At 35.3% G+C, this 12411-nt stretch overlaps 2 protein-coding genes across 5 annotated transcripts in view; one reads left to right on the forward strand and one right to left on the reverse strand.

Annotated features, from left to right (window-relative positions):
• Window positions 1-12411, reverse strand: part of LOC105834028 (tubulin polyglutamylase TTLL4) — a 201703-nt gene that overhangs the window by 155601 nt on the left and 33691 nt on the right. The window contains exon 1 of one of the 4 annotated variants that reach the window (XM_036283558.1): window positions 7846-9129. The exons of the other annotated variants lie outside the window; for them this stretch is intronic. The gene's annotated coding sequence lies outside the window, so the exon portion shown is untranslated. Of the gene's footprint in view, window positions 1-7845; window positions 9130-12411 lie in introns of those variants that run through there. 4 annotated transcript variants of the gene reach the window in all.
• Window positions 1846-6086, forward strand: LOC105834033. Its single transcript, XM_028194111.2, has one exon. It carries the CDS (start codon window positions 2831-2833, stop codon window positions 3356-3358), a length of 528 nt encoding a protein of 175 aa, XP_028049912.1. The 5' UTR covers window positions 1846-2830; the 3' UTR covers window positions 3359-6086.

Consider the following 12411-nt stretch of genomic DNA (forward strand, 5'->3'; position numbering starts at 1 on the left):
CAGTAAATACGACCATTATCTGCGAATATATTGTTTTACGCTACTTGATTTCCTGGTGTGAAATTTCACGTGGCCGGAAATAAGCGAAGCTCAAGCGCCTCTACAAGTTTGTTTTTGCACGATATTCAGTGTGCGACACACTCCACTGACTTGGCTACCATATACATGAAATCAGTCGATCGATAATTCACGCTTAATTCACGATGCTTTTAAATTTGCCATTCGTACGAAAGGTCGATGATTTTTCGTATAAATGTGGAACGAGGCAAAAACCGAGGTTCGCCAAGATTCAAGTTAAAAATGAAGGTGAAACGGCTATTTAACAATACGGTTATTCAACAACTCGATAAACTGACAAAGAGTTTTAAATCAAAGATAAAATCAAATCTAAATTGGAAATTATACATAGAGACTCTAACCAATATATATCTAATGTGTAAACAAATATTTTTATATCTAATTTCAATTTATACCAATAAACATAAATTATAGTTTGCATATTAATATTAAGTTTGCAGAAAACCGCTATCAATAAATTCTTAAAAAATTAATTATTAAACTAAAAATATAATAACAAGAAATGCTCTACTTGTCTACGCATAAATTTTTTCAATTTTTCATTAAAAAATCTTCAAATAGTCTCTGTAAGAATCTCAAAATAGAAAAATAATACTTTAAAATAAAAATGAACAAAATATCTCGCAGCTCATAGAAAGCTCATCGCCTCATCGCGTTTCAGCCTCGTTTCACCTGCCACGCAGCTACATTTCTGAAATGCAAGTGAAAACAAATAATGCCCGAGTGTAGTACCTGTCCTTTAAGAGGGCAAAGTTTGCCTGCGGTGTATGGCTATGGCACGTCTGCCCAGCTCGACAGGACCCTCCACAATTTTCACCCTCAATGAGTTTCCACTGCGGTTCAGGTGCACCACTAAAACCGCCCCGAAACCGGTGATTTTACGTTTAAATCTAAACAAGTGAATATTGTTTCTCCTCCTTTTCCCCTGTATAGTGCATATAATTTTTTACACTTATATAAAAATTGAGAATGGTCGAACATGTATTTAATTGTACGTATTTATAGATTTCTCAATCTAGTGCTAACGTATCCATTAAATACATTCACCTGATACTCCTATTGTGAAACAGGTTGTAAAAAAACCCTACTTGGTAAAAAAAAAACTCGACAATTCGTGGGGTGCGAGGCGAAGGAGAAAAAGTTCACCTCTTCACAACTTTTTTATGACGGTACAGTTAATGGACGCACCGTGATCGTGTCATGAAGACAAGGGGCCGAGTTCCGAGATAACAAAAAATCCAGTCGGAGGCGTATTTAATAGCGGGGGTTGCCGCACCTATCACGAGGCGTCTAGACGCTCCTTGGCTCTAAATCTCTCGTGCACAGTGGGGTAATGAAGGAAGTCGGAGTACGTTATTACCGCAGGTTAATTACTATAACTTACCGGCTAGCTAGCTACGCTAACCCTTTGGCTTAAAAATTTTCAACAACGATCGTAACAGAAATTGCTTTTTCTGAACCAAAACAATTATTGTTCTAACACATAAAATAATTTGTACTAAATTATTAAATTAAAATACATATGTAATAAATATTTCTAATAAAATTAGGATAATAAATCAATTCTTTTATGTAATTGTAATACTTTAAAAAAAAATTTAAAGAAGAATAATGAAGAATGTTAATATAAAGTTATTAAAATATTTATATACTTATCCAAATAAATTTATATAATAAAACCTTGCGATAATTTTAATTTTAAGTATAATGTATATCAAAAATCTACCTAAAATTTTTCTTCACTCCTACTTTTTTGTAAAGAATTATACACGTAGGACGTAGAATTTCTACATTGCAATGCATCTTGAGTCACGCTACTTTGCGTGTTAAAATTGAATACACAATCGATTGTACTTTACATGAGTTGATATAATAAACGTTTCGTGAATATAAGAATCGACTAGTCCGTAATTAAACATTGAGCTTTCTTTGTTCGTATCATTATCTCTATTATCACCGGTGTCATAACTTATCATTCTCAAGGCACGTCAGTTCTTATGTTAACGTAGCAACAAGTTCAATATTCTGTATTCAGTGTAAAGCCGCGCGACGACAAACTCTGTCTCACCTCACGCAAGCTCGCGTGACGTGCACGAACGTGTCGCGACAGGTTCGAACAAGTCTCGAAGGAGCAACACCACCCCCTTCATACTAGAAATCCGGGCTGTATCCTAGAGAAAGAGAAGAGACCCTCCTTTAGAAAACTTAAGAAATCGGAGTCACGTGGAACAAGTAAGCGAGGATTCACCGCGTAGAAGGTCGAATGGGGGTGATCACGGGGGTGTGCGCGCACGTGTATGTGTATCACGAAGGGGCCCCTGCGAGCAGGGTGCTGCGAGGACCGAGGTAGGTGGTGGGCGATCGGGCGGTGAAGGCGGAGGAGGGAGAAGACCGGCAGATGGTCGGCGTGGACCCCGACGTGGGAAGCTCCGAATTCTCCGAGTTCCCACAGCCAGAGTGCACCTGCCTCCCCCACTCTGCACCCCGTGCAGCCTCGACGGGGCTATATAAGGACGGGGTTGCTCGTACTAAGGTACCATTCGCTCACTAGCCTTTCGCTTCAAAGCGACTTGCCCGAAAGCACATATTCCGCTTTCAAGTTCTCCCGCCAAGTTCCTATCGAACGACAGTTCGTGCCACGTGTTCCGAGTTTCGACAGTTCAGAAGAAACCGGTTCGTGTACCGTGGTCCGAAGGAGAACACACAATCAGAGAGAAAGAGAAAGAGAGAGGGAGAGAGAGAAAGAAGAAAGATGGCCGCTGCCACTATCATGAGCGAACCTGCGCTGTTCGACTTCGAGCTCAACGACGTCTTCGAGAACGAGTTCAACGATAATCTGTACAACCTGAAGATGTCAGAAGACAAGGCCGTGAACAGTCGCAAGAGCAGACGCATACTGAAACCGCTGAAGCCACTATTGCGAATGCTGAAGAAGCGCACGAGCAGTTACATCAAGAAAAACAAACATCAGGCGGCTGTGCCTCAGGTGGGGATCTTCACCGAGGAGATCGAGAACCAGAACAACGCCAACGAGGCGCTGGAGCGTAGACTCCTGCAGGAGCTACGGGACGCCGAGGAGGGAGCCGCCATCACCGTCTGCCTGGACGGACAGATGACCGTCGTGCCGGTTGTGCCTGGTCAGTGCTACGTGCCGGTGCATTTCGCCCATACTCACGCTGGCGACTTCTACTGGACAACTCTCAGCATGGCCGACCGGGACCTGTGCTACAAGGAACGCGCCTTCTCGCAGTACCAGCTTCCCGAGGTGCAAGTGGCGTGAGGTGTCATCGTCGAGAACGACAGCATCTACCTCAAAGGCGAATCATCTGAGCTGATTACACGAGATTCGCTGAACTTCCTCCCGCGGAAGCGTCCTCGAGGTCAAGAATTGACGCTGTCAATCGAGAGTTGTGGGATGACAGCTAATAGACATTTCGAAACTGTGATCGTTAGGTTATATCACTTAGATTTTAGTTCATTGACAATTGACTGATCGAGAACACATGACAGCATTCCTCATAGATGTAAAATTAATACGTCAAAGAGAAAGAGAGATGCGTTATATTTTTTTTATTTACTTTTTTTTACATTGCGGCGACACGTTTGTCGCATTTGTGATATTTGTACCTATATTTTATAGAGAGAATTATTCCGAGATTGTGATATCGGCTTTAATGTCAGCAAGTATCGCTGACACTTTCCTATTTGTCTTCCAATATGTTTGTTTAAAATAAATGTTACTTATAAGAGCAAATGTACCTTGTGCCAATTAATATTTCCCTTCATCTTAGTCTTAAGTATAATTTTAAGAATATCATAGAAATCTTAAATCATATATATTATTTAAAATACATATTTTCTAACCGTAAAAAAAAGAAAGGTTATCAAAGAGATACATTTAAAAAATGCTTTTAAGTTTGACGTTCTTAAAAATCGTTTCTTTGCGTCATATTAATCACATTATTAATTATAAGATTATTTTCAAAAAATTTCTCTTTCAAAGGGGTTTCTTTTAAAATTCATTTCATTAAATTCAGCGATTCAAAAATTCCTCAAGAACGAACGCAAAAGATTTGACCAAGCATTTACCCTAAGTTCAAAGTAACGTCGGACAAAATTATTTCGTCCACAAAAAGATGAGATGAAAGAGATTTTAGGCGGGAAGATTTCTTCCCAATGTGAGTGTATGAATGAATGGAGCACGTCGAAGGAACCTGTGACTGTCAGGTATAATTTTCTAAAGAGAGAGAATCTCAAATATTTTAAATTATTTTTTTCTAAATTTTGATTTAACCATTCATTACTAAATAGAGTTATTGTTACATTTATAACATTTCAACATTTTTATGTCAATAAAATAGTCTCAAACTCAGTTACACTTTTTAATATAATACAATAAGTTATAGAGATACACGATATTAAACTTCTTTATAATAAATTTAGAAATAAAAAAAAAGTAAACAATAGTTCGTTTAATCAAACATTTTATACAGATAATCAACATTATGCGCACGTGTTGACCATATGTGACAGACACATGTCCATTGTGGAATAGATAAGGGTGCATGCTCGCATGATTTTCTACAGCAGACACAAGGGTAGGAAAAACCCCAACCCTTAAAAAGATAATACAAGATACAACGATGCTCAGTAACCGCACATTGAAATATAATAGAATAATCGGAGGGGTGCATAATTTGCAAATTATACGATAGGGCTGATACAATTTTGTTTGCTTAATAGAGACACTCAATCGTGAAACAGTATCACCTGACACTACCTGAATTTATATAATTTTTTAATTTTGTATAAATAAGCAATTTGGATTGTTTGCAGTGAGAACAATAAGCTTATTATTTTATTATTAAGACTTAAATTTAAAAAAATACGATATATGCAATTCTTACATATTAATATTTATCTAATTTATATTGTTATAAAATATAAATAATTTCCTCTCTCTCTCTCTCTCTCTCTCTCTCTCTCTCTCTCTCAATATAATTAATACAATCAATATATAATATACTATTATATATAGATAACAAATAACCAAACTCATGCCATGCTATCTTTTCTAATTCAGTTTCACTTCTAATTTAATTTAAAAAATCAATAAAAACACGGCAAAATATATTATTAAAATAATAAACTTTTAACATCAATTTTTACATAATTGTAGAACTGATTAAACAATTTAGTGACAAGGTAGCGAAAACAAGGTGACTTATTACGTATAAAAAAGAAATTATATTTGCAGTCTTCCCTTGATATTGGGGTAGGTAGGATACAGGTCAGCCTGTAGGCAAGGCAACCCTTCGGACAACCCTGCATTAGATACAGGTTTGCACCCGCGTTGGAGGGGCAAAAGCTTTCTTTAGCACACTCTTCCATTCAAAGGAGGTCAGGAACGACACGGCGACATTGTAAAATAACTTTGTAAAGCCCGCCCGGAATGTATCAATTACGCGAGTTATTTTCACCGGCGGCATCGCGACATCGCGTCGATTAAATAAATTAATTCATTATCCTGTTACAGTTGCTCCCCTTTCCCCTCCCCATTCGCGCCACGTTCTCTCACCTCATTTACGGTCGTCTCACGGCTATCCGGGCCGCGTAAATTGGTCGGAACGAGTATGTCGCAACCGTTCGATAACCCTTTTTCGTAATTACAGTGATTAAAATGTTTCGCGCAGGAATTTTTCCCCGTACAAGATCGGTCTTGCCGAATAATGTATATACGACGGGAACACCTCAACTCGCACCCGTTCGTCATCAAAGGCATTCGAGATATTCGTGAATTTGTGTAACAGAAGAATTTGTGTCACAATGCTACCTCAAATGTCAATCCGTGACTAATTACATTTAAGATTCATAAAATCTTACACAAACAACAATTACGTTTATTTAAAAAAAAATTATCTAAAACAAAAAAATAAAATTGTTTAAAATTTGCAAATTCAGATATAATATATCCAAAAAGAACGACTCCGTCGAGATAAATATTGAAACATGAAAAAATAATCTTATTAAATTGTTTTAATAAAAAAATAAAATGTCAGAATAATACAATTGAGAAGAGGTTGCGATAGCGATTAGTGGGTGTGACGTGAAGAATTGTGTTTTCAACTCTGCATGGGAAAACAACTTGTTTCATACTTTCTTTTATCGCGCTACTTTCTCACTGGTAACCGGTAAATTAAAAAAATAATTAAAAAACCCGAATGGACAGCTTTACTTTTCTGGAAAGTCACGTAACCGTAAATATTCCCACTATAATGCTACAGTACGCCGTCTTTGTCTCATTAAAACGTCATTAGACTCAATTGTAAGTGAAAATAAATTAGGCAAACAGATAATATAATTAATATATCAACTAATATTAAAAATAACAGTAAGTTCTCTGTATTCTTATTTACTGTAAATAAAATATTCAAGAAAAGATAAAAGAGAGAATTTGCAGCTTCATTAATTTCATCATATATAAATATAATATAATCTAAAAAATATTGCGAGAAGATATAATACCGATGAAAGTAATAAATCCGATTGCATGTCGGCGTAGCTTAGACTCGAGTCGTTTGGCGGCGAACCATCGTCGCTACTTTCTCAGTTGACATTTCTCAAAGCGAGGGAAAAAAAAACCACGTGGAATCAGCTACCACTTCCTCCCGCATGCGGCTGATAATCGTCGGCCTTTACCGTCCTCCGCGGAGTGAATGGCGCGGGGCCGCCGCGCGTATCTCCCCTCTCGTCGCAGTGACCCGCTCGTGCCGACGGAACGCTCGCTCGCGCTACTCGCTCATTCCCACGGCCCCGATATCGCTGCATTAATGCGAGCTGGCGCACACGCGCGCACGCACGCGATCCCCCTCGTGCGCGCGTGTCAAGCCGGATTCAGATCGAGCAAGCGCGAACGAACACGAATGAACAGATCACTTCAACGAGCGCAAATGGCACTGTTCAAGCAAATTGCTCATTGATGTTGTTCGCGCTCGTTTGGTTTGCTTCCAGCTTTACGTGTGTCGGGCAACCGCACATGCGAAATGTTCCCCTGTGCGTGTTTCCGCAATAAATCACTTTTCGTGATGCTCATTCATCATACGAATCTAAAAATTTGACCATTAAAATAATATAAAAGCTTGTATTTATATAAATTAACTGTATTGATAAAAATGTATTATACATATATAAAGATATTTAAGATAATTTGCTCATTCATTTATTTAATAAAATACTTAATTACAATTTTTATAATAAATATAAATCGGTTTTATATTCTAATTGTTTCATAATCTACTCATGTGATGAGACTTCACAATTTCCTAAAAATTTTTTGGTTTAATTTCTGTGTATAGTGCATGTGCATTCTCGTGCACAATATATTAAATATTATGATTGTACTCTATATAGAATTACATATTCATTATTTATTATTTCTAATTTGTTTAGTCTATTTTTATATATATTCTAATGAATTTATGAAATGTTATATCTAATATATTACTCTTATATTGTTAAATTGATACTTACGTGATATCTACCTCTTATTCATATTTTATAAGGTCCATTAAATTAAAGTAAAAGATAATCTATCACTCATCTCTGAGTTATAAATAATGTTGCAAAACGTATTGAACTTTACAAACTAGTTATAGCAGCGTTCAAAATAATTAATATATACACAAATAATTATTACGCGCATTAAATAATTATAAAGAATTATTTAAATAACAAATTTAAAACATATAAATAATCAATTTTACTCACCTCACGATCGTTCCGTTGTCGTTCGATGCCTCCCTCCTTCTCCTCTTCCTCTCAGATTTATTGCACTCACACAATTCTCACTCGCGCGAACACGACCAATTATAATTACGCGCCAATTAATCATCACAAAAACGATAATCGTACTATATTTTAAATGCCGCCAAAGCTAATCTCACATGTTGTGCACTTTATCATAACGGAAAAACAAGATGAGAAAAGCACGAAAAATAATGATGCTCTATTTCTTTATTATTGCTTTCTAAAATTAACAAGAATTAACAATTTATATTCATATAACCAAAAAATTTTAAGTGCAATATAAAACACATTCAAATTCAAGCATTTGCAAAGAGACAATTATTGTATATCCATATCAAAATTTTCCTTGTAGTTAAATTCCTAATTTAAGTAGATAAATCGCGCGAAACAATACTTCGATAATTAGCCATCGCTTCGATACGACTTTACGAATCGTTTATCGTCGGAACTAGCTCGTCACGTAGATCGATAATCACTAATTGTTCGTAAGAAACAATCGCGTCCTCTAACACTGGTCGCGATCGCGTTTCAAATAATTTAATGGCGATACATGACACTGCCTGCTGGCTCTAATCTCGATCGTGCAAACGTAAACAAGATGATTGCATTGAAACAACAATACATTACCAAACAATTAATCGTCATCGTCTAACTATACAGTTTATGGACGCGTCGAAAATATTTAACATGTACCCTGTTAAAGAATCAAATGTAAATCAATTTCCTAAAGTTAGTTTCGTTATTTTTAACTTTAATGTGTGACAAAATTTAATATTTTAACATAAAACATGAAGTTAAAAGAACAACCTATTTTATCATCCCATCTCCGTAATTGAATTCTTGAATTTCCAAAAAAGCAAGGTCCATCAATGCATGTGTTTAAGAAATTAACTCTTTGAGTCAAATTTAATATTCGTTGAATTAAATTATTTACATAACTCCATTATTATAATTAAATTAATATTGAGCAATGCGACTTATAGGATTAATAAAAAATAACTCAAATATAATTCAACACTACAAATTTAACAGTGTTTTTAACAGTAATTATCAATAAATGATCGAAAATATATCAACCCTTTCTTGGATCACAATTTGATTCAGTACGTTCTGCTTTTTATTTGAAAATAAGTAAATTATTTTTAAGTTAATAGAAACTGGAAACTACACGATACCAGATATAAATATTCAAGATAGGTATAGTCTACGACAAAGAATCAATTATATCAATCAAAGAATCAAAGAATCAATTATATCCATAAATATAAAAATTTCTGTTGTTGTTTTTATTCGATTTTTATTTTAGATATAAAAATTATGTGAAATACGAGTAAAATAGTCATTGTCTCCTTAAGTTCGCAAAATTTTCATCGCGAGAGTTTACCAATCTGAATTAAAACCGTGAAATGTTTGTCACAAATGATTGTACTTTCTCCCAACACTTATTGCGATCGTATTTTAATAAGTGATGCGACAACAAACACGTGAATCAGATCGCGACACTACCTGGCGGATCGAGTCTCAAGCGCTCCAATGGGAAGGATAGCGACCTTGTGTAAATACATCGTATTATTGCGGCTGTATAATACGCCGCAATAATAAACCTCTAAAGCCACGTGCCTAAAATTGCTGTCATCTCGAAATGTTCAAAATGTATTACAAAAACAAAATTACCGACGCATTTATACACTAGTAGAAACATGAATACGAATAAATGTTCGTAGAAATTAATAGAGATAAAAATTGTAAAAACCCAAAGGTTGTAAAATAAATTAAAAAATGATAAAATTAATTTATATTAAAAAAATGAACTTTATATAAATGTAAAGCTGTTATGCAATTTTTCGACTTTGATAAAACGTCCACAAATGTTTAAATTAAGAATCACTGTTATTATTTTAGATTCGCATGCACGTTTTCATTAGTGTAATGATTACTATGTTTTAATCATACATTTTAATTTAATGATAATCAATATTTGAAATAATCTAATGATCATCAGTAAATAAATCGTGTATAATGATGAAAGAGTTTGAAAAAGAGCCATTTAAATATGAATTTTATCTTACATCGATGCGTTGATTGGCACTCACTCTAAATCTGTCAATAATTACGCAAAGGAAGAGAACACACGCCAGTTTCAGTTGCCAAGAGAACTTCGCTGCCGGCGAGCGAACGGCAACGGTAAAAAAGAGCACTTCTTTCGCGATGAGGAGGCAAAAGGGAGCAGGAATGAAATTGGCTCGTGACTAATGCCGTTCGTCATGGATGATCGCGGAGCGTGCTTGCGCCATTCCCGTGCCAATCCCGCGACGCCATTCACGGGAAAAGAAAAGGAAGACACGAATTGTCTCCTCGACGCGTATGCGACCTCTTCGAACCAAACGAAACACGTCGCGAGACCTCTTTAGAACGGCGAAAGCAATTGAAATAGACGACTGTTGCATAACGAGGCATCGATAATAGCGCGATCGATCAATGACGCACGATTTGCAAAATATGAATAATTAATTATCGAGGAAGCCGTTGTACACAATTCGGTGACCTAATGTCAAGTAGCGATTACGAAATCATATAATCTCAACACGTGTTGGAATTTTCAAAGTTACAAATGCGAAAAAAGGATACATCTCAAGTAAAAATTAATTAAGTTATTAAAAATTATTAGAGAATTATACCGTAAGTAGTGTAAATATTATGGTAATTTGAAAAATAGTAAACCTTTTTATTATTCCTTTCTTAGTGTTCTTACTGTTTACTAGTAATTTTTATAACATTTTCTTCGTGTACACAGTAAACCGATATTACTATTTTAGCATATTACTAGAAAAATATTTCCTTTTTTTTTATAACTAAACTAAAATTATTCCATCTAATGATGCTTTGCGCTTTACGGAATAAAACTTAAAAGCAAAAACATCATTAATTTACTACGATTTGCTTCGTATACATTTAATTAGTTCTCATATTTTATTTAATTGTTTTTACACTCTTCCATATCTTTGCTTATTTTAAATTAAAATAGTGACAAAACGTAAATAAAAATTAAAAGTCTTCTGTGACAGCCAAGTAATCGCGCTAAATGTTGTCTCCGATAATCCGAGATAGAAAGGAAGATATTCTCATTCCTGATTATTTATAGTTAGTGTATGATTAGCATACGTCAAAAACACATTAATAGGATTATCTCATAAAGAGCGAAGAAACTGTTAAGATATTCGTCGAGTCTACATTAAAAACGATTTCATAATCATTAATTTGGAATACATGTGGAACATAATCGTTGACGTTCGTGCAATAATTGTAAGATTCGACATTAATCTATTCTCTCCAATGATTAAAATGTAAAAGAGATAATTAAAAATTTTATAGCAAAATATTATGCAAAATAAAAGTTATAAAATAGTTATCTTTGTATTAAATATTAAGTATTTCCAAAAAAGCGTAGTTTTCGAAAAACTACTTTTTGAGAAAACAGTAATTCATATTTATATTCAGAAAATTTTAAAAAGAGAACTGTTCAGAGATTGTTTTCTAAATTTTCCAGGACAACCAGCAATATTTTTCAAGTAATTTCTATCTCTGCAGATTGCCAAGACCGATTAGCATCGACGTGATTAAGGGCTAACAGGAAGCCCGTATCTCAAGGTTACCACTCGATATATCATTTTCGCGCAGCACCGATGTAACGCAACGCGATGTAGCACGATAAATAAAGGCGAGCGCAAGATATAGTCGGCGATTAGTCCCGCGTTCCAATATAGAATAGAAACGATTGACCACGAGTCGGACATATCTTTTGTACATTTCCGTCGTGAATTTATGTGCTTTTTCACCGGTTCTATGAACAGCGTAGGCTTAGAACAAAATTCAACCTACCTGCGAAAGCAATCGCGCTCATGACAAACAAATCGAATTCTGTCGAAATTTCTTTAACATAATAGTCATGTAAAAGTGTAAGTGTTCAAACAGGAATCGGATTTTGGAAAAGTGTAAACCGCAGAAACGATCAGAACAGACAAGTTAGATCAAGATCTTTTTAATTAATTTTAAAAAAATAAAGAATTAGTTAATAATATTATGCATGTATACATGGTTTTCTTTATTTTAACAAAAATTTAATTTTTCAACAAGCTCAAATGTTACGGGAAATTGATGATACGTTACGTAAATCCTCCATGTAAAATGCGTCAATGTTTATGCATACACGTGCCTTCCCATACGCACGCGTGAGATGCAAATTAGATTCACGCCATCCTGTTGATCGCCGTCTCGAACGCATTAACGCGCTTGTTCGGAGGAAGCTAGACGAGCTCGCGGACGGACTTGATTATCACCTTATATCCTTCCAACGTACAAGCGGATTACCGGATGCCAAAGATTTCAAATACGCAAATGTATAATCATATGCCTTGGGAGTTTGCGATTAAATCTTTCTGGGACAGCACGATTTTATCAGAACCGTAATATTCAATTCCCACCGCAATCTACTTAAAACATTGCAGCAAATATAACGGATATCTAATG

The sequence above is a fragment of the Monomorium pharaonis genome, chromosome 2 (assembly GCF_013373865.1).
Source record: "Monomorium pharaonis isolate MP-MQ-018 chromosome 2, ASM1337386v2, whole genome shotgun sequence".
NCBI classification, from domain to species: domain Eukaryota; kingdom Metazoa; phylum Arthropoda; class Insecta; order Hymenoptera; family Formicidae; genus Monomorium; species Monomorium pharaonis.

Bases quoted from the DNA above. Each gene is read 5' to 3' on its own strand.
- LOC105834033 (XM_028194111.2), top strand. From the start codon at position 2,831: ATGGCCGCTGCCACTATCATGAGCGAACCTGCGCTGTTCGACTTCGAG.